The sequence below is a fragment of the Heloderma suspectum genome, chromosome 8 (genome assembly GCF_057233095.1).
Source record: "Heloderma suspectum isolate Gila_16-S chromosome 8, 16-S_ref, whole genome shotgun sequence".
NCBI classification, from domain to species: domain Eukaryota; kingdom Metazoa; phylum Chordata; class Lepidosauria; order Squamata; family Helodermatidae; genus Heloderma; species Heloderma suspectum.
In genome coordinates this window covers 39,109,294-39,137,259 of record NC_139465.1, presented here as the reverse complement: position 1 = coordinate 39,137,259, position 27,966 = coordinate 39,109,294, and the positions used below count along the sequence as shown (strand labels likewise).

At 46.6% G+C, this 27,966-nt stretch overlaps 1 protein-coding gene across 1 annotated transcript in view; it reads right to left on the bottom strand.

The window, feature by feature from the left end:
* The window catches only part of SMPD3 (sphingomyelin phosphodiesterase 3), an 80,040-nt gene that overhangs the window by 8,222 nt on the left and 43,852 nt on the right, over positions 1-27,966 (bottom strand). The window contains exons 3-5 of the mRNA XM_084812449.1: positions 23,415-23,570; positions 18,857-18,946; positions 11,479-11,542 (exon numbers count right to left, since the gene is read on the bottom strand). Coding sequence (XP_084668575.1) covers positions 11,479-11,542; positions 18,857-18,946; positions 23,415-23,570 — 310 coding nt within the window. The remainder of the gene's footprint in view (positions 1-11,478; positions 11,543-18,856; positions 18,947-23,414; positions 23,571-27,966) is intronic.

Genomic DNA, 27,966 nt, shown 5'->3' with positions numbered 1-27,966 from the left:
TGGCTTTGGATTTGGATGTGAAGTGAGATTCAGATATCTGATTCATTCAGTTTTTATGTTTCCCTGTTGAATTGCATTGGAAAAAAGAAATGACCACAACCTTTTCAATTTTTATGATAAATATATGAAATTTGGGCACCTGGCAGCCCTCTTGGAGGGGATTCCACCTGCCCAATTTCAGATAGCTTGGCGCAGTAGTTTTTGTGCTACACACAGGTAAATTTGCTTTTTTCAACAAAAACTCTCAAAGCAGAGAGCTATAACTTTTCACTGGTTCCACAGAAGTGCATGAAATCCAGGCACCTGGCAGCCCCTTTGCAAGTGACTGAACCTCAGTCAGTTTGGCCTGGTAGTTTTTGTGCTAGGCATAGGTAACATGTGCTGTTCTCAGAAACTCAAACCAAAGGTCATAAAGGGATAATTGGACAAGTTAGGTGTTTAAGAGGGGATTCAGAGGAGGTCACTACCCCTAATCTCTGGTGTAGGTTTTTTTAAGTGCAAAATAACCCCTCTCCCCTAGTACTTTCCTATTCAGCTTCACATTGGATAACCTTAGGCTCTCTATGGCTGAATGGAATACACATTACCTGGGAAAACAGGTCTGCCCTAGACCAGGACCCACTATCTGGACTGGGGGTGAGCTAGCCTGGCTACTGGTGCTGCTGGTCCCACCAGCACCTCACCCAATTCTGCCCCTGCCAAGACCTTTAGTTGCCTCATATTGGACTTGCTTTGCACCACAGTATACAAACAAACTGTGTAGTGCTTTGCCCACTATATTGTATGGACTTGTGTGCAGTGCTTTGCACACACACAGAGCACACAACAGCAAAAGAAAAGGAGATACAGAAATAAAAATGACCTACAAGCTAAAGTGGAGGGGGGGAGAGGAAGTTCACTATAAAGCCTAACAGAAGAGAAAAGGGCTTTTTTGTTTTTCCTTTTGGTGTGTGTGTGTGTGTGTGTGTGTGTGTGTGTGTATAGATGGATGGATAGATAAATAGCAGGAAGGGAAGGAATACAGGAATAGAGAAGGGGGAGCCAAAGAACAAGGCAAGGAAAGTACTTTATGTTTTTTGGTTTTTTATATAAAGAATCTAGAAAAGAAAGAAAGGGAAGACTAATAGGAATAGTTGTACTGAGAAGGGCTGGGTGGGAAGGAAAGCAAAAGAACACACACACCACACAGATCCAGCTAATTAGCTCTCTAACCAACTCTGTCTCACAGTGAAACAAAAGCAGACAGATCCCCTGTTATATACAACATCCCCCACCCCCCCGCCATGCCCAGCTCCACTTCTGTCCCTGATTGGAGATTGCTTGGTTAAGTTCAGCCCTAATCTTGCACCTAAAGTTGCCATTCATCAAGGCTCACCATTTCCCCCCTCCCCTTCCCCCCTCCGTCCTCCTCATCATCCCCTCCCTGATCTTTTGGAAGTTGATACATCTAGAGGCAGGCTGTCTGGGCTTCAGGATGGCTTCAGAATAGCTCTGAATCTCCAAGGCACACCGAGGTGCTTCGGGGGTGACCTGCTTTGCTTCAGACCACCTTGGGGCTATTCTGACCTGCTTGGGAGCTCAATGAAGCACCCCCGAAGCACCATGATTCGCTTCGGGATTTGGATTAGGCTCCGAAGCAGTGCACAGCCCTACCTTCAACCAACTCCTGCCTTACATCAGGCAGTGGATGGGAGGCCTTCTGCAATCCCTTTCCACGTGGACTTCTCTGCCAAGGAATCCCTGCATATTACAGGTAGTGTCCGAGGGTTACATGTACTGTTCATATGGGGGTGCCGGTCAATCCTAGGAAGCTTCCTCATGGCATTGCAGGAACAGAGAATGTGCCCTACAGGGCCAGCCCTACCATTAGGTAGAGAGAGGCGGCTGCCACAGGTGGCAGTTGCGAGTGGACAGCAGTAGCAGCCTGTATTGGATTTGGTTTCAAAAGAAGAATGGTGAAGAGTTAGGTGTGAGCATACACAGGCTGGGTCCACATGACACACTAAGCCATGGTGGGTACCTTCCGGGAGTGACCCATGAGAGGTTAATGTGCCATGTTGGGGCTGTTTTTCTCACCTACGATGGGTCCATCACCCACCCTCAGAACTGACCCTCTGCACCCATTTTCTATCAATAACTTATATCCTTCTTTCACACAAGTGGACTTATCATACAATCGTAGATTCACAGAATCAGGTTGGGATTGGCCCACAAGGCCATCGAGCCCAACCCCCTGCTCAATGCAGGAATCTCAGACAGAGCATCCCCGACAGATGGCTGTCCAGCCTCATCTTGAATGCCTCCAGTGCGGGAGAGCCCACTACCCACTTGAGTCATATTGGTACCTTCGAATCTGTTTAGTGTAGGTCCTGGCCAGATCAGGCTCTAGGCTTAAGACACAGCCTTCTGGAACTTCCTCCAGCTGTTCCCCTCCTTTGTAGGACAGACCTGTGTATGTCCTAAGGCCCCTAAGCCATTCTGTTGTCTTAGGTGTGGTGGGGGATGCTATCCCATCACCACTGTTGAAGCAAGATCCACCTGGCAGTCCAGTTCCCTTTTGCCCATGCACAAGTGAGGGGGTGCCATCTTGTCCTTTGCCTCAGGCAGCAAAATGTCATGTGCCAGCCCTGGTACCCGAGAACATGGCCAATACCCCAGCTGCTGGTGGCAGAATGTGGGAAGGGGAAAAATGAAAGACACGAGAGTAGAGCTGTTGAAATCAATGGGACAAGTTTGTCAGGAGTACCTTAAGTCTCACTGATTTCAATGGGTCTACTTTAGGCATGGCTTAAGTCTGGATTCAGGGCTGACCCAACAGATTTTGCTGCTTGGGGTGAAGAAAAAGACGGCTGCTCTTCCCATTTGATGTACAGAAGCTGTCTAGGCCAGCAGGTGAAGCTCCCTTCCATGCTAGTGATGGGACAGTGGCCTCCGCCATACTTGAGGGCAGCAGGCTAGCTAGGGGGAGTGCTGGGCAGGCTGTGTGTCACACAGCACACTCCTCTGCCACCTTGACTGCCTCACTCTCCCCACCTGGGTCCAACCCTAGGGATGGATGAACAAGTGATTCTCCCAGTCTCCCGGATTCTCCTAACACCACCTTGAAGTTTAGATCACCCTGTATCCTGCATGTGACTTCTTTATTTTCAATTTGTTTGTTTCCCATTTTGTTTGAATGGGAAAAATGTACATTTTTAAAAAGTGCATAGAAAAGTGCACCATTCCTCCATAGAGTAAAAATGGAGGTGAAAATGCACATTAAAAAAGCCCTTTTTAAAAGTGTGCCTTTTTAAAAAGGCATCCCCCCCCAAAAAAAAACAAATGCAAGTTCAGGAATTGACAAATGTTTTTGGAGAATGTGCTCTCCTGCTTGCATTTGGGGTTGTGAATGGGCCATGTTTGCATGATCTGCGAACATAAACTAAATTCTCATACCTCTCTATCCAACCTATCTGTCATTTTTCCATAGGCATTCCCTTTTCTTTCAAATCCTAGAGGAAGCAATTTTGTTTGGTCAGTCAACAGGAAGAAGCTTGAGCTCACTGTGTGTGCGCGTTGTTCATACTTCTTGCTGAATTATGAATCATGCCTATGCCATTAGAAGAAAAGTTTCCCTTTTCCCCACAGAACAGGAAGATGAAGAGGAATAAGTCTGAAAGGTGGGGGCAGTGCCAGCTCCAGGTTTTTGAGGACCCTTGGGCAAGGCCCCCTCAATGGGCTACCTCCCTCAGTGAGTCTATGTTCTCACCACCATTGTCACCAGTTGCTATTTCTCCTCCTCCTCCTCTCTCTCAACTTGCTTGCTTGACAGGCAGAGAGCAAGGGAGCAGGTAGGCCATGGCATCTCCTGCTCCTCCTTCTCACCACCACCATTGCCTGGGCCACAGCGAGAGGCAAGTGAAGAAGCAGGAGCAACTCCAGGGGGCTGATGTCAGTGGGCCCCTGCAGGGGCCCTTGGCAAGTGCCCAACCATGACTACCTCTGACGCCAACCCTGGGGGAGGCAATCCAGGATCCTCTCTTCCCCAACAGGTGAGAAAAAGTACCCACAGATAACATTTACACAGGGGACAGAAGCTGTGGATCAAATCCCATGAGATAATTCTGTGAGATAAGCACCTAAAGCCCCAAGTCGACCACTTTCTCTACCAAGCCTCAGTAGCTTTCAGAAAAAAACACACACTAATTAAATCTTCAGAGGTACCCTACTTGCTACCAACCAGGATTAATTATGGCCAACATTAGTAGAAAGCTTCTAAATACAGTTGACACTGGTAGCATCATGTACTCAAAACAGATGTAAAAAGCCAACAAGGAAGTAGTTCCCTGTTTCTTATACCACTGAAAAATGATGAGTTTGAGAATGTGACCCCAGTTCACTTACAGTCATATCCACCACAGTAGCTAATGGAAGGAAACTGATAAATTATGCTTCAGTGCTAAAGATTGTCTGGGCTGAAAGACCATAACCTGACCCTCTTCATGATCTTGAGATCGCTTTGGATTAGTGCTGTGCTGAAATCTGTCCAAAATTTCCTGCAAGTTTTCTTCCCTCATGAAAGAAGCCATTTGTCTTCCTCATTCTCAGGATGTTTTAGAATGTTGTTTGAATTCTTGGTGGTTTTGAGGTTACTGGATGGCCGAGGGGGCTGTGAGTGTTTTTGTTTCTATGACATATTGCTCCATCACTCTGCAGCCTCCCCAATTGCCCACGCTTCCTGATCTGAAAAAACAGCTACCTCGTGATGTCTTCCTCTGGGCTTTAATCAAAGTGCGGGAAGCTGAGGAGGCTTCAGACTGCCAGAGAGATAATTGCACACACCCCTCGGCCACCTCATAAACACAAGAAACGCCTTGTAAAAACCCATGCGAATTTCACCAAAATTTTCTCCTGCTTCAGATTTCCCTCAAAAGCAATTTCTTCTCTATTAAATTGAATGAGAATGGAAAAAAATAACACTGAAGAAATTTTTGGCACAGCACTACTTTGAACGATGATAAACCCTGAGTGATAGACATAGGGATAGATGGAGGCGGCTATGGTGTTAAGTGAAAGAGACAAACAGCAAATCCATGCTAGGTTTGTGAATATCTTAATTAAATAGGTTCTTCCACTGTTTGCACTAACAGTACCCTATTAATCAAGGCAGAGGTGGAAACACATTGTAACTAAGTAGCAACAGTATTTATTGATCTTTTTAATAAGGAAACAGGTCCATGTAGTCAATCCTGTGATCTCCCTAACTTTATTAATAGGTTTCCAGAAGTTGGTCCTGGAAGTCTAATGGAAGACTGATTTATTGGGCTCTTCCCAGAAATATTGATGCCAATACAAACAAGATGATAAATTAGTTTTTATACCTTGGCCAAATTTATTATTGAAGGGTTCCCGCAGGGTTTATTTTAAACCTCATCTAGTTTGTCAATGACATTCGCAATTTCATACCAGTATTTGTGAGTGCCTCAGTTCATTTTGTGATAGTACAGTTTTAAAGCTGCTAGACAACATATCAGTTGTGAACAGGCATTTCAAAAGCTAATTGAATGAGGTGTCTTTGAATGACAGAGAAAAACTACACTTTTGAAATATGTGAGAAGTAATTAAAAATATGCTATGGGCCACAAAGATTTATGTATTTACTTTCTTGCCCCTGGGCCTTTGGAATACTCCTGCTAATTTCCAGCATTAAATTTTTTTACATGCAATCCTGTACATGTCTACTCAGAAGTAAGCTCCATTGAACCCAGCGAGAGCCCCATAGACTCCCAGGAAGTCTAGGATTGCTGCATTGGATTGTTGCATAAACGTTGGCTCACATAGTGACCCAATGTATGTCTACTATGTGACATGGAGCAACAGAAGTGAGCTCTGGGTTTTCGTGCCTAGCTCCTCCTTGGATAGACTGTCAGACTTCCCCAACCTAGTGCTCTCCAGATGTGTTGGACTAACATGGATGAATCTGTTTCCTGCCTTCCAGCAGAGCAGAGCAGAGCAGAGGAAGCTGCTCCAGCTGGTCTTGGGACTATAGAAGCAAGCAAGCTCCCAGAGAGTGAATGATGAGAGCAAGCAAACAGGAGTTGGCCAGGGGAGTTGCGATAGCAGAAGAGACAAAGAGACAAAGGCAAAGAGTGAGTAGAGGATCAGGCACAGGCTACTCTAGAACTCAACAAGCGAGAGAGATCTTGGAATTGTTGTCAATCACAAGCTGAATATGAGCCAACAATGTGATGTGGCTGAAAAAAAGCCAAATGCTAATTTGGGCTGCATTAATAGAAGCACAGCTTCCAAAGTACTAGTTCCCCTCAACTCAGCACTGGTTAGGCCTCATCTGGAGTACTGTGTCCAATTCTGGGCACTGCACTTTAAGAAGGATGCAGACAAGCTGGAGAGGGTTCAGAGGAGGGCAACAAAGTTGATCAGGGGACTGGAAACGAAGCCCTATGAAGAGAGACTGAAAGAACTCGGCCTGTTTAGCCTAGAGAAGAGAAGACTGAGGGGAGATATGATAGCAGTCTTCAAGCACTTGAAAGGTTGTCACAGAGAGGAAGGCCAGGATCTCTTCTCGATCATCCCAGAGTGCAGGACACGGAATCATGGGCTCAAGGTACAGGAAGCCAGATTCCGGCTGAACATCAGGAAAAACTTCCTGACTGTTAGAGCAACACTACAATGGAACTAATGACCTAGGGAGGTGGTGGGCTCTCCCACACTGGAGGCATTCAAGACAAGGCTGGACAGCCATCTGTCGGGGATGCTCTGACTTGGATTCCTGCATTGAGCAGGGGGTTGGACTTGATGGCCTTGTAGGCCCCTTCCAACCCTATATTCTATGATTCTATGGTTTTAACTCTGAGCATCCCCCAGCCAGCAGGCTGGGAGTTGTAGTCAAACATATCTGCAGAGCCCCACATTGAGAAAGGCTGGAATATGTTTACAAAGCCCTAAATATGCCTACCAAGCCCTTAATAACTTGTGACCACGGTACCTAGCAGGCTGCTTTCCCTCATGTACACCCAGTTGACCTGTGAGATCCTCCAGGAGGCCTTACTGGTCATTCTGCAACCAATAGAATATCACCAGGTAACAGTACGTAAGCAGGCCTTCTCAGTAGTGGCACCTGCCCTCTGGAACACAGTCCCATGCATAGTTCAAGAGGCAGAAATTGTAGTAGGTTTCAAATGCCTCTTGAAAACAACCTTGTTCACTATTTACTGAGCTGTAAATGGATCATGTTGCTGCCCTGTTTTATAGTCACTCTTGCTGTATGGTTTTAAATTATTTCTTTTTATATTGTTTTTATATTGCAACACACACACACATGGAATATGAACTGCTTATGGATTGTTTAGAAATATTAAGCAGTATAGAAGTAAAATCCCCTTCATGGATCACTGCCTTGTTGTGGCGAAGGGGCTTGCGTAACTCAGTGAAGCCATAAGCTATGCTGTGCAGGGCCACCCAAGACGGACAGGTCATGGCGGAGAGTTCTGACAAAATGTGGTCTGCTGGAGAAGGAAATGGCAACCCACTCCAGTATTCTTGCCAAGAAAACCCCATGGAACGTATCACAAGGCTAAAAGAGATGACGCCAGAAGATGAGCCCCTCAGGTCGGAAGGTGCCCAATATACTACTGGGGAAGAGCAGAGGGAATTTCCAAGTAGTGCCAGACAGAGTGAAGCGGCTGGGCCAAAGCCGAAAGGACACTCAGCTGTGGATGTGTCTGGTGGTGAAAAGAAAGTCCGATGCTGTAAAGAACAATATTGTTTAGGAACTGGAATGTAAGATCAATGAATCAAGGTAAGCTAGAGGTGGTCAAACATGAGATGGCAAGATTGAACATCGACATCTTGGGAATCAGCAAACTAAAATGGACAAGCATGGGCGAATTTAAGTCAGGTGACTGTTATATCTACTACTGTGGGCAAGAATCCCTTAGAAGAAATGGGGTACAACAAATAGTCAACAAAAGGGTGGGGAAAGCAGTACTGGGGTACAATCTCAAAAACGATACAATGATCTCAGTACGAATCCAAGGCAAACCATTCAACATCACAGTAATTCAAGTCTATGCCCCAACCACTGAGGCTGAAGACGCTGAGGTTGATCGGTTCTATCAAGACCTACAACACCTTCTAGAACTAACACCAAAAAAAGATGTCCTCTTCATCATAGGGGATTGGAATGCTAAAGTAGGAAGTCAAGAAATAACCAGGATAGCAGGCAAGCATGGCCTTGGTGTACAGAATGAAGCAGGACAAAGGCTAATAGAGTTTTGCCAAGAGAACACGCTGATCATAGCAAACACTCTTTTCCAAGAGCACAAGAGGTGACTCTACACATGGACGTCACCAGATGGTCAATATCGAAATCAGATTGATTATGTCCTTTGCAGCAAAGATGGAGAAGCTCTACACAGTCAGTAAAAAAAAGACCTGGAGCTGACTGTGGCTCAGATCATGAGCTTCTTATTGCAAAATTTCGGCTTAAATTGAAGAACTTAGGGAAAACCACTAAACATTCAGGTATGACCTAAATCATATCCCTTCTGAATATACAGTGGAGGTGAGGAATAGATTTAAGGATTAGACCTGATAGACAGAGTGCCTGAGGAACTATGGATGGAGGTCCGTAACATTGTTCAGGACAGGAGGCAGCAACTCAATCCATCCCAAAGAAAAAGAAAGGCAAGAAAGCCAAGTGGCTGTCTGATGAGGCTTTACAAGTAGCTCACGAAAGAAGGGAAGCAAAAAGCAAGGGAGAAAGGGGAAGATATATCCAACTGAATGCAGTTTTCCAGAGAATAGCAAGGGGAGACAAGAATGCCTTCTTAAATGAACAATGCAAAGAAATCGAGGAAAACAATAGAATGGGAAAGACTAGAGATCTTTTCAAGAAAATCAGAGATCTCAAGGGAACGTTTTGTGCAAAGACGGGCATGATAAAGGACAAAGAAGGCAGGGACCTAACAGAAGCAGATGAGAGTAAGAAGAGGTGGAAAGAATACACAAAAGAACTATACAGGAAATATCTGAATGTCCCTGATAGCCATGATAGTGCGGTCACTGAACTTGAGCCAGATATCCTAGAGAGTGAAGTCAAGTGGGCCTTAGGAAGCATTACTAACAACAAAGCTAGCGGAGATGACAGTATTCCAGCTGAGCTATTTAAAATCCTAAAAGATGATGCTGTAAAAATGCTGCACAGCAATGCCGAAGAGTGTTCAAACTACCGTACAATTGCGCTCATTTCACATGCCAGCAAGGTTATGTTCAAAATCTTACAAGCTAGGCTTTAGCAGTATGTGATCCGAGAACTACTGGAAGTACAAGCGGGGTTTCAAAGAGGCAGAGGAACTAGAGATCAAATCGCCAACATTCGCTGCATCATGGAGAAAGCAAGAGAATTCCAGAAAAACATCTATTTCTGCTTCATTGACTATGCTAAAGCCTTTGATTGTGTGGATCACAACAAACTGTGGCAAAGTCTTAAAGAGATGGGAGTACCAGACCACCTTACCTGTCTCCTGAGAAACCTGTATGAGGGTCAAGAAGCAGCAGTAAGAACCGGACATGGAACAACTGATTGGTTCAAAATTGTGAAAGGAATATGACAAAGCTGTATACTGTTGCCCTGCTTATTTAATTTATATGCAGAGTACATCATGAGAAACGACAAGTTGGATGAATCACAGCTCGGAATTAAGATTGCCGGGAGAATTATCAACAACCTCAGATACGCAGACGATACCACCCTAATGGCAGAAAGCGAAGAGGATCTAAAGAGCCTCTTGTTGAGGGTGAAAGTGGGGAGTGCAAAAGCTGATTTGAAACTCAACATTAAAAAAACGAAGATCATGGCATCTGGCCTCATCACTTCCTGGCACATAGAAGGGGAAAAACTGGAAGCAATGACAGATCTTATTTTCTTGGGCTCCAAGATCACCGCAGACAGTGATCAGTAGCCATGAAATTAAAAGACGCTTGCTCCTTGGGAGGAAAGCTATGGCAAACCTAGACAGCATAGTAAGAATCAGAGACATCACCTTGCCGATAAAGGTCCATATAATCAAAGCTATGGTTTTCCCAGTAATAACATATGGCTGTGAGCGCTGGACTATAAGGAAGGCTGAGCGCTGAAGAATTGATGCTTTCGAACTGTGGTGCTGGAGAAGACTCTTACGAGTCCCCTGGACTGCAAGGAAGTCAAATCAGTCAATCCTAAAGGAAATCAACCCTGAGTGCTCATTGGAAGGACAGATACTGAAGCTGAAGCTCAAATATTTTGGCCACCTAATGCGAAGAGAAAACTCCCTGGAAAAGACCCTGATGCTGGGAAAGATTGAATGCAAAAGGAGAAGGGGACGGCAGAGGATGAGATGGCTAGATAGCATCACCGATGCAATGAATATGAACTTGAGCATGATCCGGGAGAGGAGCGGAGGACAGGAAGGCCTGGCGTGCTATGGTCCATGGGGTCACGAAGAGTTGGACACGACTTAACGACTGAACAACAATAGAAGTAAAATAAATGTATGTATGTATGATGTATGTTTGTCTAACCCATTGGCCATTAACTGGTGGCTCTGGACCCCCAACTGTTTATTCAGGCATTGAGCAGGTAAATAGTTTTCTTGCATTTGCTGGTTGTTATCTCCTCCCAAACCTTCCAAGGAATTTTGCATACCACTGAAAGCCCCGCCCCCCCGCACACAATTGCCCACTGGAAAATGGAGCAGCAGATGTGGTGGGGTTGTGGTTGTGGGTTCTATCTTCTTTCAGGCCTACGACTCTCTGCCTTTTACCTGTCAGTCTGACTACCACTGTAAGCCTCCTACGCAGCAATTATATCTGGTTTATTTGTTCCATTGTTGAATTTGTATCCCGCCTTTCCACCAAAGGGCAACAGCAATAAAATATAAAGTAAAATATAGAGTAACCATTTTTAAAAATTAAAACAAGTCAGGGCATAATCCTATGGGGATAGGCGGCCGCCTCCAAACTCAGAGGCGACCACCTATCCAATGCAGGGCAGGAGAAGCATGAAGGGGACCGTCCCTTCCATGCTTCTCCGGCCCTGCATTTGTGGCTAGACAGACAGTTTCAGCTGTCTAGCCACAGGAAGGTGGAATAGGGAAGGAGGCTGCCTGACGACACACAGACTGTGTCATACTGGCATTTCTGCCTTCCCGGCTCTGGAACGCCTCCCAGAATGCCCTGTTTTGGCTGCTCCGTGCTCCTCTTCTGAGCACGCAGTGTGGGGCTGTTCCATGCTGCCTGCAAGGCAGTGCAGAAGGGGAGAGAAGGTCAGTTTTCCAGGAACCCACATATCCTATGGCTGTCTAGCCGCTGACAAGCGGCCATAGGATTGCTCCCTCAATCTGATTTTAAGTGCCAGCGATTTGAAAGATCATCCCATTAGCGGCATGTGTTATAAGTCAAAGTAGCAGCAGTTACATTGGAAAGTGAGATGATACATACTTCTGTAGGTTATCTGGAGTGCACACTTCTTCATCATATAGTCCTTCTGGGTCTAACAAGGTACCTGTGAAAAGAAAGGAACACATCAATCTCCTGTTAACTGTGGCCTGCTCTAGCCTATAGAATCACCTTCTTAAGTGCTGATTCTATACTATAGTGCACAGCTGCTGAACCTCAAGGTTGTGGGCCAAATCCAGCCCTGCTGGTGTCCTGCTCTAGATTGAGCCATGGCTGTTTGCAAGCAGGTAGAGGGAGCAATGCAACTGAGTAGTCAAGTTGGCAAGCAAATGGTCAAGCACACAAGTTTCCATCCAAGAAGGTTTAAGCTAAGGCAGAAGTGGTCAAAATTCAGGCAAAGGTCAGAACTACAGGCAGGCAGTCAGGCTACAAGAATCAGGCATAGCAGGTGTAGTCAAGATTTATTATTTATTTATTTCATTTCTATACTGCCCAATAGCCAAAGCTCTCTGGGCAGTTCACAAAAAAGATAACAAGCAAGGGGTCAAGCACAGTAAATCAGTCAGATACATTACGCAGTCCATTAGCAGGGTCAAAAAGGTCAGAAAACAGAGCAGCAGTCACAGGCGCGGTTCAGGAGACAAGGTACACAGCCGAAGCTGGATGGACCAAGTTGTTCTAACACTGGCTGGGTTTCCAGTGAAGGCTTTTAAGCCCAAAGCCAGCCAGACCCCACCCAGAGCTCAGCTGCAGCAGTCAGAGCTCCCTTTCCAGAGCCTACTCCTCAGGAGTCTCTTTCTCCTGAGGAGACCTTTCCTGGAGGCGAGCACTCCTTCGCACAGCCCAAGACTTTTAATGGATGATGGGTGCTTGCTGGTTTTACCACCTCGATTTCTTCATTTTTGTATTGTCTTAGCCTCCTGCTGTCACTGTACGTTTAAAAAACAACAACAAAAACCTGAATTGTTTTGTTGCATTATTTTCAGTTGAATCTTACAAACTTCTTTGAATGTAAAGAAGTGGTGTAGGAATATAAGTGCATAAAAGGTGGGCATGTTTGGACATTGCTTATAGTCATATTGCTCTCTGGTGAGCCACCAAGTCAGAGCATCTCTCTGGGCAGGGAAAGGTTCCCATGTCCTAGAGTGGCTTCACCCACCCGGGCTGACAATCGGCTCTCTTCAACAGGAAGGGCAATAAAGGCTTTCTGTGCAGGCTGAGACTTTGCCTAGGCAATGATAGCCTTTCCTCACTCTGGCTTGTTCTGATCACCCCTTCCCCCTGGGCCTGCCCCCTGCTCCCCGACACGCAGGGTCTGTGTGAATGACACACATGTGGAATGAAATTCTGAGCAAATAGAGCTGATCTTCCAAGTGTTGGGAGAAAAAGTGTCCATGGCTGTGCAACTTGAAGGCAGCTTCAAAGAGAGCCACGAACAGCCTCATTCTCAAGTAGAGATGGGGGGAAATTCATTCCATTTGCACTTCAATGTGAACTTACCCAATTTGCACTTTTGAACTACAGTGCAAATTGAAACGCAGTCACCCTTTGAAATTCACCCTTTTTTTTTGCAATGGAGTTCTCCCATCAACCAATGGGGCTGTTCACATGTCATGCTAATCCATAGTGGGTGGCAACCTACGTTGGGTAGCTGGTTATGCAAACAACCTACTGTGCTCCTGTCAGGCAATCAGGGAAACAAGCCACATGGAGTAGTTTATTTCACCCCCCCTCGCCCGTCCTCCTCCTGTAGTCCTCCCACCCAGCTGGGCAGGTATCCCAGCTTCCTTTGCGGCAGGAATAGAGTTTGCTTGAGAGGAGAAGAGCGGTGGCAGAATTTTTGGCCGCTCTTGTGGAGTGGCCCTTCAGGCAATCTCCATAACCCGTGCTGGTGTGACAGACATCACGCTAACCCACCATAGATAAAATAACCTTTCCTTTAGACTGTGGGTTCTGAGGGTGGCTTATTTGGGGGGAAATAACCAATCATGGGAGGGACCTCCCCCACATGACTTGCTAGCTGATCATGGGCAGCTCAGGCCACTTATCCACCATAGCTTACTGTTACATCTGAACCCAGCCAATGTGTATAAAGATGTGTATATTAAGGAACATAATGTTCCAAAATGCATTATATTAAGAAGACTGCATGCAAAAAATGTGTCTATTAGGCAATTTTTCTTTTTTACAAAAATACATATATGAGGAGAAATGTGCACAAAAATGCTTATGACTTTTCATGCAAAGTTAAAAAAAAATCCTTAAAGTTTAGGACTTAAGATGAGAACTTTTCAAAGTTCAAGACAAACCAAACTTAAGTTTGAAAGAATGAGAAACTGAGAGAAACCCAAATTGACAGATTTGTCCATCCCTGTTCTCAGTCTGCACCACTAATATTGTTAATATTGCCATCTGTCTCTCAGCCGGCAGAAGTCCGTCGCTGATGTGAAGTGCCGATGTCTGTCGCTGTGAAAAGCGATCCTTGTGCATGCTTACAATAAAGCACTTCAGAATCCTTCTGAAATGGCTTGCATGCTGATAATGGTGCTTGAGAAATCACAGCGTGAGAATATTTAGTTTCCATTATGGGCTGTTTGAGCAGCCCCTCCCGCCGCCGCACACGCTTCCTGCAGAAAGCGGTTTGGTGCAACACACTCCCGCTAAGTTGGGTTGTTCTGTGCTGGCAGAAAATTAAAAGCACAGCAAGGGAGGAATGTGGGGAGGGACTGCCTCCCTTCTAAGGTTTACTCTGCATGGTGAGAGATGCTTTTTGTCTCACTTGGAGCTCACTAACATGCCTAGTTTCCCGTTCTTCTCTAACGCAGGCCGCTACGCCCAGTTTAAATGACATCGTAGCAGTGTGGGAATTGACAGTCCCAGTTTCCCTGCATTGCTACAGGTGCAGATAAAGCCACACCATATAGTTTTTTATATATTCTATTTTATTTTTACATTTCTATCCCATCTTTTTTCCTCTTGCAAGGAACCCAAGGCGGCTCATGTGGTCTTCTTTCGCTCCATTTTACTCTCACAACAACCCTGTGAGGTGGGTTAGGCTGAGAGTCAGTGACTGGCCCAAAGGCACTCAGTGAGCTTCATTCATGGCTGAGTGGGGACTAAAATGGATCTCCTGAATCCCAGTCCAGTACTTTAACCACTACGCCTCACTGCATTATTCCTGCTGCTTATGCATCAGCAAAAAATAGGGGGGAAAGACGACACAGATTTGCATGCCATTTGCATATGATAATTTATATGTACAGATGCAAATTTAGAAATTACTATAAATATAAGTACAATCATCTGACCATAGTGTTGAAGACTATGACCAGGTAACCCGTGTGTCTGTCTGTCTGCTCTGTTGGCCAGGTGCTCACTGTGGACGAGCGACTGTCCTGCACTCCCTGCCTTCTTATGGTTCTACGTCTTTGAACCGGCTTTGGATTGGAAAGCTCTTCAAATAGAGGACACCTTCAAATAAAGAATGACCTCTGATGGCCCTTCAAATGGAGGACTGTCCTCTGTAAAGTAGGACACATGGCTTTCCCCCGGAAAGAACAAATGCGCAGTCTGGGAGTCCTCCTGGACTCTGAGCTAACTGGGGAAGCTCAGGTGGCTGCAGTGTCCAGGAGTGCTTTTTACCAGCTTAGGCTGGTACGCCAGCTGCAGCCCTGTCTGGAGAGGATGGACCTTGACTCAGTTATCCACGCACTAGTCACGTCCAGGGACTACTGTAATGAGCTATACGTAGGGCTGCCTTTGAAGACAGTTCAGAAACTCCGGCTTGTGCAGAATGCGGCTGCCCGAGTATTGGTGGGGGCGAGGCGATTCGATCATATAACGCCTATACTGCACCAGCCTCACTGGTTACCGGTGCATTTCTGAGCCCAGTTCAAAGTACTGCTTTTGACCTTTAAAGTGTTAAACAGTTTGGGACCAAGTTACTTGAAGGACTGCCTTCACCCATATCATTCTGCCTGCACTTTAAGATCAGAAAGAGAGGCCCTTCTCATTTGCCCACCCATGAGAGCAGTCAGGTGGGTGACCACATGCGAGAGGGCCTTCTCTGCAGTGGCCCCACACCTTTGGAACAAGCTGCCATCGGAGGTTCACCATGGCCCATCATTGCAGGCTTTTAAGAAGGCCTTGAAAACCTATCATTTTACCTTGGCCTTCTCTTGATATGACTGGTGTTGTTGCTATTACTGCTGTTAACAGTGTTGGTGGTTTTATTGTTGGTTTTTAATGTTTTTATGTTTTTATCACTTTTAATATTTTAATCGTTTTTATGTATTTTATTTTTGAACTGTGGTGCTGGAGGAAAATTCTGAGAGTGCCTTGGACTGCAAGAAGATCAAACCAGTCCATACTCCAGGAAAGAAAGCCAGACTGCTCACTTGAGGGAATGATATTAAAGGCAAAACTGAAATACTTTGGCCACATCATGAGAAGACAGGACACCCTGGAGAAGATGCTGATGCTAGGGAAAGCGGAAGGCAAAAGGAAGAGGGGCCGACCAAGGGCAAGATGGATGGATGATATTCTGGAGGTGACGGACTCGACCTCAGGGGAGTTGGGGGTGGCGACGGCCGACAGGAAGCTCTGGCGTGGGCTGGTCCATGAAGTCACGAAGAGTCAGAAGTGACTGACGGAATAAACAACAACAATGTATTTTATTGCTGTCAGCCACCTTGGGAGGGCTTCTGCCCTGAGTGGCGGCCAAGGAATATTTGAAATAAATACATACATACATACATAAATGGATACCCTACAATTACAACTGTGTGAGGGAGAGAGCAGGGCCACACCTCACCATCACACCTTCTGCAGCCTCTGCTCCTTCCGTCATCATGTCAGGGTGGGAGGGCTGTAGCCTGCTCTGTGTGTGTAGGCTTCCCACATGGGAACCTGATTGGACAAGGTTCAAAATCACATGGGGAGCCTATGTGTGGAACAGGCTCTCCTCTTCAGCCCTTCCCCCCCAGCATGTGCATGGTGGAGGGTGGAGCTAAAAGGCGACACAACAATAAGGTGAGGCATAATCAGTGGCATTATGGAACCAGGGCTCTCAGGGATGCAGCACCGGCACTTTTTTTTAATTAGCAAGGATGCTGACGTTATATGCCACCCCCCCAGCTCAAAACTCCCTGTTCATGGAACGGGAGGAAGCACCATCTTATCCTTCAGGCAGCAAAACAGCTTGGGCCGGCCCAGCTAGGGGGTAGGGATGTCAGAGAAATCTGCAATGGAACGAAATGATTTTGGATTTTTATGAATCTGGCCCACGGATTCCACAGTGGACTGGTTTTCTCCTTGTTGGGTGGATTCCACAGACTTGCCAACTGTTTTTCAACCTTCAGGAGTTTTGTGCAAATTTTACCATAGAAAAACACACACACACAAACTAGCTGAAAATGCACATTTCCCTCATAGTCTAAAGCATGAAAATGCAAAGGGGGGGATTTGCACATTTTTGCATGTGCAAATTTGCACAGATTTCGAACTATAAAACATCCAATTCCGTCGATGTGCGGATGATGGAACAAAAGGCACCTGACAACCCACAAAACACTGATGGAATGGAGTTTACACAATTCATACATCCCTACTGGGGCATGGGGGGAATGGATTTTCCCAGCAACAATATACTGTTCCCTGTTGCAACACAAAGTATTTGGGGGTAATGAGCAATTGTCCTGAATGGGGGTAATGAGCAATTGTCCTGAGCAATTGTCCTTTGTCCTGAATGAGCAATTAAGATTCTTTTTATTTTACAAAAGACCTGCTCCTGGGGGATATGAAAACTGCTGGAACTGGTTTGTTGATATGCATCTGCCTGAATTTTGGGACTCTCCTTGAGGGCGTGGCAATGAGGCCTGTCATGATGACTGCCTGCACTTCAAAATTTACCACGACGTTACTGGTCTTCATACCTTGCTTTATGAAGGTTTTTTTTCAGAACTGTGGCATGCTATGTTATGTATTCTTGTTCAGGCACAAGACCAGTGGTGTAGTGGAACCAGGGCTCCTGGGGTCACCACTCCGGGACTTTCTCATTAGCAGGGATGATGATATCATCTGCCACCCCCTTAGGTTTCCCTGTTCCCTCTGGCTTTAGCTGCAATCCTTACAGTAGCTGGGGGAGAAATGGGTTTTCCCATCAAGAATATATTCTTGCAAACTATCCCTGTTACAATGAAAAGGATTTTGGGGTGGCTTGGTCTTGAATGGGCAATTGAGGCCCATTAGCCTTAGAAAAAACCTGCTCCTGGTGGAGATGAAAGCTTCTAGAGTTGGTTGTTGATATGGATCAACACAACTCCCTGAATGTTTGGACTCTCCTTGGGGGCGTGGCTATAGGGATTGCCATGACGAATGGCTGCACTCAAAAATTTACCACTGCACCACTGGGTGTAATGCAACAAAGTCAAACGAGGCTCTTCAAGAGGGGATGGCATTGTCAAGGTTCCCCTGTTGCCTACTGAATACTCCAGTAGCCAAAATCAACACTCAGACAAAAGGCCTGCTTTCCCAGGCTTTAATTCCATTTATCCTAATGAGGCATACAGATGCTAACTGCTTGAGACTCAGAGAAACTACAAAGAAACAGCCATCAAGGGGTTCTAAGGGTTAGGATGTCAGTTGATCTCTGTTTGGGAAAAGGGGGGCAATTCTCTGAACTTAAGGGGTGGGAGGGGAAGATCTCCCCCTTTCCCATGATGCTTCTGGGTGCAGCTGTTGACATCAAGCCAATTGGGCTAAGCCCCGACGCTTAGCCCCTGCGATCACTTGCTTGTGTCTGCGTCTGCTCCTCGCGTCTAAAAATTCAGGTTGTCCCTCTCTTTCCCCACCTGGTTCACTGTCACTGCCAGGGATGTGAGAAGGGGGGGCTCTCCCTCCAGCTGCACCTCTGAAGTCTGAGAGAGTTCCTCCCCCATGAATTGTCTCTCCTCCTCAGAATCAGAGCTGCTTTGGGGCTCCATGAGCTCAGATACAACCCTGACAGGCATCCTCAAGAGGGAATCTCCTGCAGATCTTAGTACATGGCAGGTGTATAGTGAGATAGGTGGTCCCTTAGATAGCCTGGTCCTAAGATGTTTAGGGCTTTAAAGGTTAAAACCAACACCTTGAACTGAGCCCAGAAAGCAATTGGCAATCAGGTGTATTATGTTCTTAAAGTCCCATCATCCCTAGACAGCACAGCCATTGGCCATGCTGGCTGAGGATGGTGGGAGTGGTAGTCCCAACATATGTGGAGGTCACTGGGTTGGAGAAGGCTTATGCTATGTAAAAGAGCATCGGAGTTTAACAGCGCCAACTAATGGAGTTGCAGATATTCAGGTGTGGCTCATGATACAGGTGCCTCCACCCAGCGATAGGGTGTCCCTGCTAAGCCCGAGCCTGTGACATCACAACTTACCAATTGCCCATGATTTGTCCTCCCCTGGACCGAGGCGGCATGGGTCCTTGTAGTGTGTAAACAAGGAATGCTGCTGTTCCAGCTTGTCATCTGCAGGAAGAAGAGAAAGCACCATGAAGCGGCCAAGTGTCAAGATAGGCAGGGAGGTCATAAAGAATTGGGATGGGTTTGAGAGGTAAGAGGACCAAAAACTCAGCAGACCAAAAACTCGCCCTGACATTCCTTATCGAACCTGGATATTTAGAAACATTTTGGCATGCTTCTTTTTCAAATACTTTTCTGTCCCTCTTACTTGCTTCTTCCTACGAAGAAAGCTAGATATTTAGATATCTCCCTAGGGATGACCCTCTTGTGAGAGGCAGACTGCGGGTCAAACAACAACTTCTTCTAATTACATAGTACGTGGCTGAGCCTGATAGATTTATTTCCTTTAGTGTAACTGGGTGTAGTCCCAATTTTAGGGATGTCATGAGAGTCCATGGGGTGTGTGGAGTCCGACAGGCTCTCCCTTACCTGCCCTCCCGGACCCCACTCACCAAACAGCGGGGCACTTGCGGACCCGCTCGGTGAGCACCCCATAATTCAGAGAGTGCAAGCAGATGCCTGTCCTCCCTAGCAAGCTGCCGTTGTGCACAGCAATGGTGGCTCAGGCACTTGTGGGTAGGTAAAGTTGTGTACTTGGTGGCCATAAATAGGCTACCTACACAGCATTACAGTCTCGAATGCTCCATTCACACCTGTCATGTTGTGTCAATGGCCCCTTGATGGCCGCCAATTCAGCAACATTGCTTACCCAGAAGTGCCCAAGCCACCACTGTTGCACACAATGGCAGCTCGTAGGGAGGACGGGTGGTGCCGCGGCTTCATCAGGCGCTTGCCGGGCAGCGATGAAGATCGTGTGGTACTGCGAGCAGTGGCTCGGCAAGTGTCCGACAAAGCTGGGCAGGGGCGAGTCCGTCCTTCCCTACCCAGTTTGAATTAGGACACTGGGAGGGAAGGATTAAACTCGCCTCCTTCACAGCCCAGTTCTTCCCTGAAATCACACTGGGAGGGAAGGATTAAACTCGCCTCCCTCACAGCCCAGTTTTCCCTGAAATCACACTGGGAGGGAAGGATTAAACTCGCCTCCCTCACAGCCCAGATTTTTCATAAAATCACACTGGGAGGGAAGGATTAAACTCGCCTCCCTCACAGCCCAGTTCTTCCCTGAAATCACACTGGGAGGGAAGGATTAAACTCGCCTCCCTCACAGCCCAGTTCTTCCCTGAAATCACACTGGGAGGGAAGGATTAAACTCGCCTCCCTCACAGCCCAGTTCTTCCCTGAAATCACACTGGGAGGGAAGGATTAAACTCGCCTCCCTCACAGCCCAGTTTTTCCGTGAAATCACACTGGGAGGGAAGGATTAAACTCGCCTCCCTCACAGCCCAGTTTTTCCATGAAATCACACTGGGAGGGAAAGAGTAAACTCCGCTCCTTCACGTACCAGTTTTTCTTCCATTGTTTTTCTTCCTGCCGGAAACAATGGAAGAAAAAAGCCTTCATTGACGTCAGTGGAGACTTTCACCCTCTTTTTTAAACGCTCCCTTAGAATTTTTTTTTGGGGGGGAAGACGGCGAGGTTTTAATCCTCCCGTCAAGGTACACACTAGTCCCAATCCCTACACAGTTACACTAAAGTAAATAAAAATATGAAGTTGAGCTACATGCAGTTAACACAATGTTAATGTAATGAGGCAAGCGGCTCAGGTGGTCGTAAATGGACAGCTCTCTGATTGATTGCTGCAGGAAGGAGAGGGGGAGAATGATTATATTTTTCTACTTCGGGTATAAAAATGTTTGGGGCCATTTCTTTGCTTGCCCCTAAGTTTGGGGCAATCATTTGTATCATCAAGCTTTCCATTCCAATCTGCTGTAAATCTCATCCTGTGGAAGTACCTAAAACTGGCAACACCTCTTAATAATTTTCCTCCATACAGCCTGGAAAAACTTCAGAATTTCATTTTTGCGTTTCCCAGGGGAACCCTCTCAAGTGGCTGCCGCAAGGGCTAATTATGTCATTTGTCACTGTCTATTGTCAAGGCAACACAATCCATAAATGTGGGGCATTAAAAAAGAAGTGGGGAAAAAAGAGAAAAGAATCCTGGCTGATCTAAAGCTAAAAATAAAACAACGCTTGGACGGATATGCCAGTTAGATCACCTCGCTAGAGCTCATGCTTCTGCAGCTCTCACCTTCGTTCATAGCAGGGTTAGGGATCTGCCAGCCCATGGGCTAACTTGGTCCACCAATCCAGTCCATATGGGCTGCAAGGCCTCAAGTGAGGCACCTCCCCTTCCCTGATGTACAGATTTCATAAAATCCAATTCATCTGCATTCCATGGATTGTCAGATGCCTTTTGTTCCATCGTCCCCTCATTGATGGATTCAGATTTTTTCCGATTTTCCAATTTTGCACAAATTTGGACTTGCAAAAATCCCCCCCCCCAAATGTACATTTTCATGCTTTAGCTTAACATTCTTTTAAAATTTTACATATTTGTAAAATCTGAACTCAGTTGATTCCATTGTGGATTTCTCCAACATCGCTAGCCAATATGCCCCTATAACCTATAACGTTTCTGGGACAGTGACCCAGAGGGGTTCACTTGGCACCTAGATTGTGCTTTATTTCCACACTAGGTGAAGACTTTTTTGAAAAAAAATCTTCCCAGTCTTTTTAGCCCTTTAGAGAGCAATCCTATGGCCGCTAGACACTGTCTAGAGGGCCATAGGATATGCTCATTTCCGGAGCTCCGAGGTCAGTTCCCGGAAAACTGACTGCCCCCCTCATCCATGCTGCCTCTGAGGCAGCGCAGAGAACCCCTGTCCTCCATGCTCACAAGAGGAGCATGGAGCGACTGAAAAGGGGCGGGGCTGGGGGGCATTCTGGGGCGGGGAGAGTGGAGCTGCATGTACAACACATCCAATGTGTCGTATGACAGCTTCCTCTCCCAGTTGCCCCCCCCCCCCCCGCCACTAGACAGCCAAAAATGGCTGTCTAGCAAAAAAGAGCAAGGCTGGAGAGGAGCGGAGGGAATGATCCCCCTGTGCCTCTCCTGCCTTGCTTTGGATAGGCGGTCGCTCCCGAGGTTGGAGGCGGCCACCTATCTAGCTGGGATTGAGCCCTAAGTTTTAAAAACTGTGGCAGTGCATTTTTAGATCTTTGCACTGCTGCTGGCTTTCACCTTGGTCACTACTTTGTTTTAATTCTCTTTTAAATATATAGCTTTATATTGTGTCTTGCTATGTTGTTGTCTGTTATGGTTTTAAGCTTTCTCTCGCAAGCTGCCCAGAGAACTTTGGCAAATGACCCATACAGAAACGTAATAAATACATTTTTAAAATAAAACAAATAAAAATAAATGTATTGATTTATTTATGTATGTATTTATTGGTGATACTTCTATACCACTAAATACAATAAAATCCCTAAGCGGTTCACACATAAATATTAAAATCACATTTAAATTACAGTATTAAAAACAATCCCAATTGCAATAATAGTACAGAGCAATACAAGGAGTAGTAAGATGGAGCAGCGTGATTAATTTAGGGCGAGATCCTATTGAGATATCCAATGCAGGGCAGCCATAGTGTGGAGGCAATCTGATTTCAGCTGTCTAGCCATAGCTTCAGGGAGAGGGAGGAAAGGAGGCCACGTGGTGCATAGGGAGCTGCATAAAGCAGCTTCCATGGTCCCCTCCCCTCCCTGCCCCCAGGACCACCCCCTTTTTGCCATCTCCACGCTCCATTTCTGAGCATGGAGAGAACCGTGCCGGCTACAGGGGGGCAGGGGAGTGGGTGGGAGCATGGTTTCTGGGAACCTCGTTTGGAGCTCTGGCTCCAGCCTCAGTTCCCAGAAACTGAAAAAACCTATGGCCCTCTAGACAGTGCCTAGTGGCCACAGGATTGCTCCTGGAGGAGGCAATCCTATCAGGATTGGCAGCTGCCTACTAACTCAGAGGCGACCACTTATCCAATGCAGGGCAGGAGAAGAGTGGAGAGGATCATCCCCTCCATGCTTCAGCCGCCTTGCGTTCATGGCTAGACAGCTGATTTTGGCTGCCTAGCCGCAGGAAGGCAGAGTGGAGGTGGGGGGAGATGCCAGCCTATGCATAGGAAGCATCAGAAAGGCAATTCCGCCCTCCCTGCCCCGGCATGCCCCAGGAACACCCCGTTTTCACTGCTCCGCAGAGCATGGGACCGTTCCATGTTGCCTACAAGGCAGCACGGGAGGGGGTGGAGATCAGTTCTCAGGGAACCAACCTTGGAACATGGACTCCGAGGTCGGTTCCCAGGAACCGACCTATCCTATGGCCATCTAGCCGCTGACTAGCGGCCATAACATCGCGCCCGTAATTAATTAAAATGAGTTTAAAATGTGCATATAGGGATCCATGGGTGTGGCTAGAAAACCCGACTTGTTTAATACATTCTGCCAAGGAACAGCTCTCTGAGCCATTCACACATCTATTGTTGCTCATTGTATAAGTGGTATTGATGGCACCGTGTCTCACCTGATGAGCAATTGTCAAAGTTGAGATCGCCGCAGAGTACATCAAATGCCACCAGCTCCTCTGGATTGGCTGTGCTGGAGGAGGAGGTAGATTTTCTGAAATCAGCCAGCCAATCCTGAAGCAGATCCAGTTGTTCACATCGAACAGTAGTGTCCCCTGCAGGAAGCACAAGGCAAGGAAGCGGGAACAGTTCAAGTTTAATGGTATTTATTTTCATTGCTTCTCAAGCTACCGGACCATAAGACCATCAGTTCTAAAGCAGACATGCAGGAATTCCTTCAGATGTGAAGAATTTAAAACAGAGGGGAAAGAATATTAGTCACCCTTTCTCAACCTGGTGCCCTTCAGATGTTTTGGGCAGGAACGGCCATGCTGGCCGAGAATGATGGGAGTTGTTGTCCAACACATCCAGAGGGCACCAGGTTGGGGAAGACAGATGTAAAAATTCTATAAGGAGGGATTAAAAGTAGGGCTGTGCACCGCTTTGGCCCAAGGCCCAAATCCCGACTCGAAGGGGGCTGCTTCGGGCCACTTTGTGCCCCTTCCAAAGTGACATGGAGGGGGCACGAAGCGGCCCGGAGTGAGTCGGGGGCTTGGTGCACTTCAGCCCCCGGCCCAGCACCCCCAGCACCTCCCGGTCCTTACCTGAGCTGCTTTCTATTTGCTGCCACTGCCTCTGCTGCTGCCCCGCTGCCACCGCCGCCCCGCCACCCTGCTGCCTCCTGAGACCTGGACGCGTGGTGACTCTTCTTCCAAGGAGTCACCATTTTTAAAATGGTAACCTCCTGGAAGTTCCAGGAAGTTGCCATTTTAAAAATGGCGACTCCCTGCAAGAATGGTTGCCGCACATCCAGGCCTCAGGAGGCGGTGGAGGCAGTGGCGGCGAAGACGGCAGCGAAGACAGCAGCGGCGGGAGGCGGCGGTGAAGGTGACAGTGGCGAAAGCAGTGCAATGGAGAAGGCAGCAGTGGCAGAGGAGGAGGCAGCCCAGGTAAGGAGCTGGGGGGTTGTGTGGGAGCATTGGGGGGGACCCGAGGTGGGGTTCCCCATCAGAACCCCGCTTCTGGTTCGGGGCCGAGGCGGGTCGGGGCCCCCCCGAATCTGCCCAAGCCGGATTGGGCCTGCCTCGGATCGGGGAGTCCCTGCACAGCCCTAATCAAAAGCACTTTCTACATAAGCCAACTGGCAAACATGATAGTTTAATATACTATTTTAGCTAAAGGGGAAAGGTGATTGCTCAATATATTATTTTATCAGTACTGCTCAGCAAGAGGAGCAGATTTATTGGCACGAGAGGAACAGATAGTGCATTCCAGGAGGCAAGCAGCAGCATCTGTCGGACAGTTATGAAGTTTGATGTATTTCATATATTTTGGTGCAAAAAATGCTGATGCAATTTCAGGTAGAAGAAGGGGGATCCCTCCGAGAAGAACAATATGCAATCTAAAGAGCACATACTTCGAAACATGACCAAGACACTGGAATGTTTTATATACACGAAATAGATAAATCAGTATCCCCCCCAATCCAATTTGGGAGCAGTCGGTGTGCGGAAGTATCGACAGCCTGCCGCTTTCATACCAGGTCAAGCCAATCAGCCCAACTAGCTTGGTATTGCCTAAACCAGTGGAGGCTGGTGGCTCCGATCCTAGTGGGGCAGTGAATCTGCTCCGGATTACAGTCAGACCCAGTCAGAACTCTAAGGAGCTCTCCAAGGTGCAATAGCTCCTTTCGAGTTCTGACTGGGTCTGACTGAGACCCAGAGCGGATTCACCATCCTACTGACATTGGAGTCACCAGCCTCCCCCAGCTTGAGGACTGGGAGTTATAGTCCAGCACATTTAACAGGCATTAGGTTGGGGGATGCTGGCCTGCAGTAATTGGCAGCCGCTGCTCCCCAGAGCTTCAGAGAGCGGTCTTTCCAAGCCCAACCTAGAGTTGCAAGGGATGGAACCTGAAACCATCTGCGTTTATGTGATGATAGAGGTATACAAAACTGTGCATGGTGTGGAGAAAGTGGATAGGGAGACAGGGAGACCTCTCTCCCTCTCCCTCTCCCTCCCCCTCTCCCATAATACTAGAACCCAATGGGGTCATCCCATGAAGCTGACTGGTGGGAGATTCAGGACAGATAAAAGGAAGGAATTCTTCACGCAGAGCACAAACTATGGAATTCACTTTCACGCGATTTAGTGATGGCCACCCATTTGGATGGCTTCAAAGGGGTATTGGACAAATTCCTGGAGGAGAAGGCTTTCAATGCCTACTAGTCCTGATGGCTGTATGCTACCTCCAGTCCCAGAGGCAGTCTGCCTATGCTCACTGCTTGCTGGGGAACATGGCGGGGAGGGTGCTGTTGCACTCCTGTCCTGCTTGTGGGTTTCCCATGGGCAGCTGGTTGGTGAGCAGAATGCTGCACTAGATGGATCTTGGTCTGATCCAGGAGGGCTCTTTTTATGTTCTTACCTGCTCTATAACTGACCTATCTCTAGCTGGGGGACGAGTCATTAGTACTAATAAATGCAGCGCATGTGTTTCCCGAGCCAAATCCTACTCTTTATGCAGAGCCCTGTAAGGGAAACTGGAATCCCACCAACCACTTGTTTGGGAAGAGAAACAGGGGGCTATGCGCAATCTCCCTGCTCCTCTTTCCATTCCAAAGAGCTGATTGGGCCAACAAGGGAATAGGCAAGGGCTCCCATTCTGCAACCCCAACCGCTGTACTCACTTTCTGCTTGATAGAGGCCACCACATTTATTTCTGCATGGTCGCATTTTCCGCCATGTGCTGTGGTTGCTTGAAGGAGACGCAATGGGAAGCGGGGCTGTTCCACCCCTCCTGCTAAAATACTTAATTTCTCCCCCTCTTCCCTCCCCATTCCTTTTTTCTTATGTGTCGTGTCTTTTTAGATGGTAAGCCTACAGGCAGAGACTGCCTTGTTCTACTAATTACATATAGGCCACTCCAGGAGCCTCTCTGGCTGTGGAGCAGGATAAATAAATAAAATATTATGGTGTGCGTGTGTATGTGCGTGTGTATGCTATTATTATTAATTTAATTTATGAGATACCTTTCTCAGAAAGAAGAGTCACAATATCTTACAAGGTGTCTATATCTATCTATATCTATATCTATATCTATATCTATATCTATATCTATATCTATATAGATAATATTATTAATTTAATTAATTATATTAATTAATATCAATCCATATTAAATTAATTAATGAGATGAGTAATATATTATTATTAATTTAATTAATGAGGTTATATATAAGTCACTCCAGGAGCCTTTTTGGCTGAGAAGCAGGACAAATAAATGAAATATTATGGGTGTGTGTGTGTGTGTATGCTATTACTATTAATTTAATTTATGAGACACCTTTCTCAGAAAAAAGAGTCACAACATCTTATAATATATCTATATCTATCTATATCTATATCTATATCTATATCTATATCTATATCTATATCTATATCTATCTATTGTATTATTAATTTAATTATTGATATTAAATAATATTAATGTTAATATTAATTCATATTAATATTAATTAATGAGATTAATAATAATATATTATTAACCACTAACCACTATTAACCACTACACTGCCCTGTGCCACTTTCATTACTATCAGGAGCAGAACTTTTGCAAAGCAATTGGGTCTTCTTTGCTCATTCAGGACCGAGTCACCCCCAAACACTTTGCATTACAACAGGGAATATATTGTTGCTGCGGAAATCCATTTCCTTCAGCTTCTGTGAGGATTGCTGCTAAGCTCAGCGGGCACAGGGAAGTCTGAAGCAGGGGCAGATGACATCATTGCTCCTGCTAATCAGAAGGTCCCAGCTCTTCACCCCATGAGCCCTGGCACCCCACTGGCTATCAGGCTGCCAATGCCCTCTTCAAAAATCCCCATCACCCAGCGGAGGCTGGTGATTCCGATGCCAGTGGGGTGGCAAATCTGCTCCAGGTTTCAGTCCGAACTAGTCTGAACTCTAAAGGAGCTATCCAAGGTGCTTCATGTCAGCCTGGGCAAGATCCCTGTCTGAAACCCTGGAGAGCTGCTACCAGTCAGTGTGTAGTCAATACTGAGCTATACTGACCAGTGTAGAAGGCAGCTGCCTATATTCCTTTGAGATAAACTGGGCCATAGTTCAGTTACATGGTCCCAGGTTCACTCTTCAGCATCTCCAGGTAGGGCTGGGCAGGCACCCTGTCTGAAAACACAGAGATCTGCTGCTGCAGGGGGGAGGGTGGGGAGTGAGACCTCTGCTCATGTATTCAAAGCATGTGGAAAAGGGCTGATGGGTTGTATAGCTTCGATGCACTTATAGGTAGGGATTTGTAAAATCCATTCCATCTGTGTTCCATGGATTTCATTTTATCATCCACTCATTCACAGAATCAGTTTTCCCCCCAATTTCATGAATTTGTGCAAATTCACAGTTGCACAAATTCGCACTTGCAAAGCTGTGCGAATCCACCCCAAATGCCCCCATTCTCCCTCAAATGTGCATTTTCATGCTTTAGCCTATGGGAAAATGCAC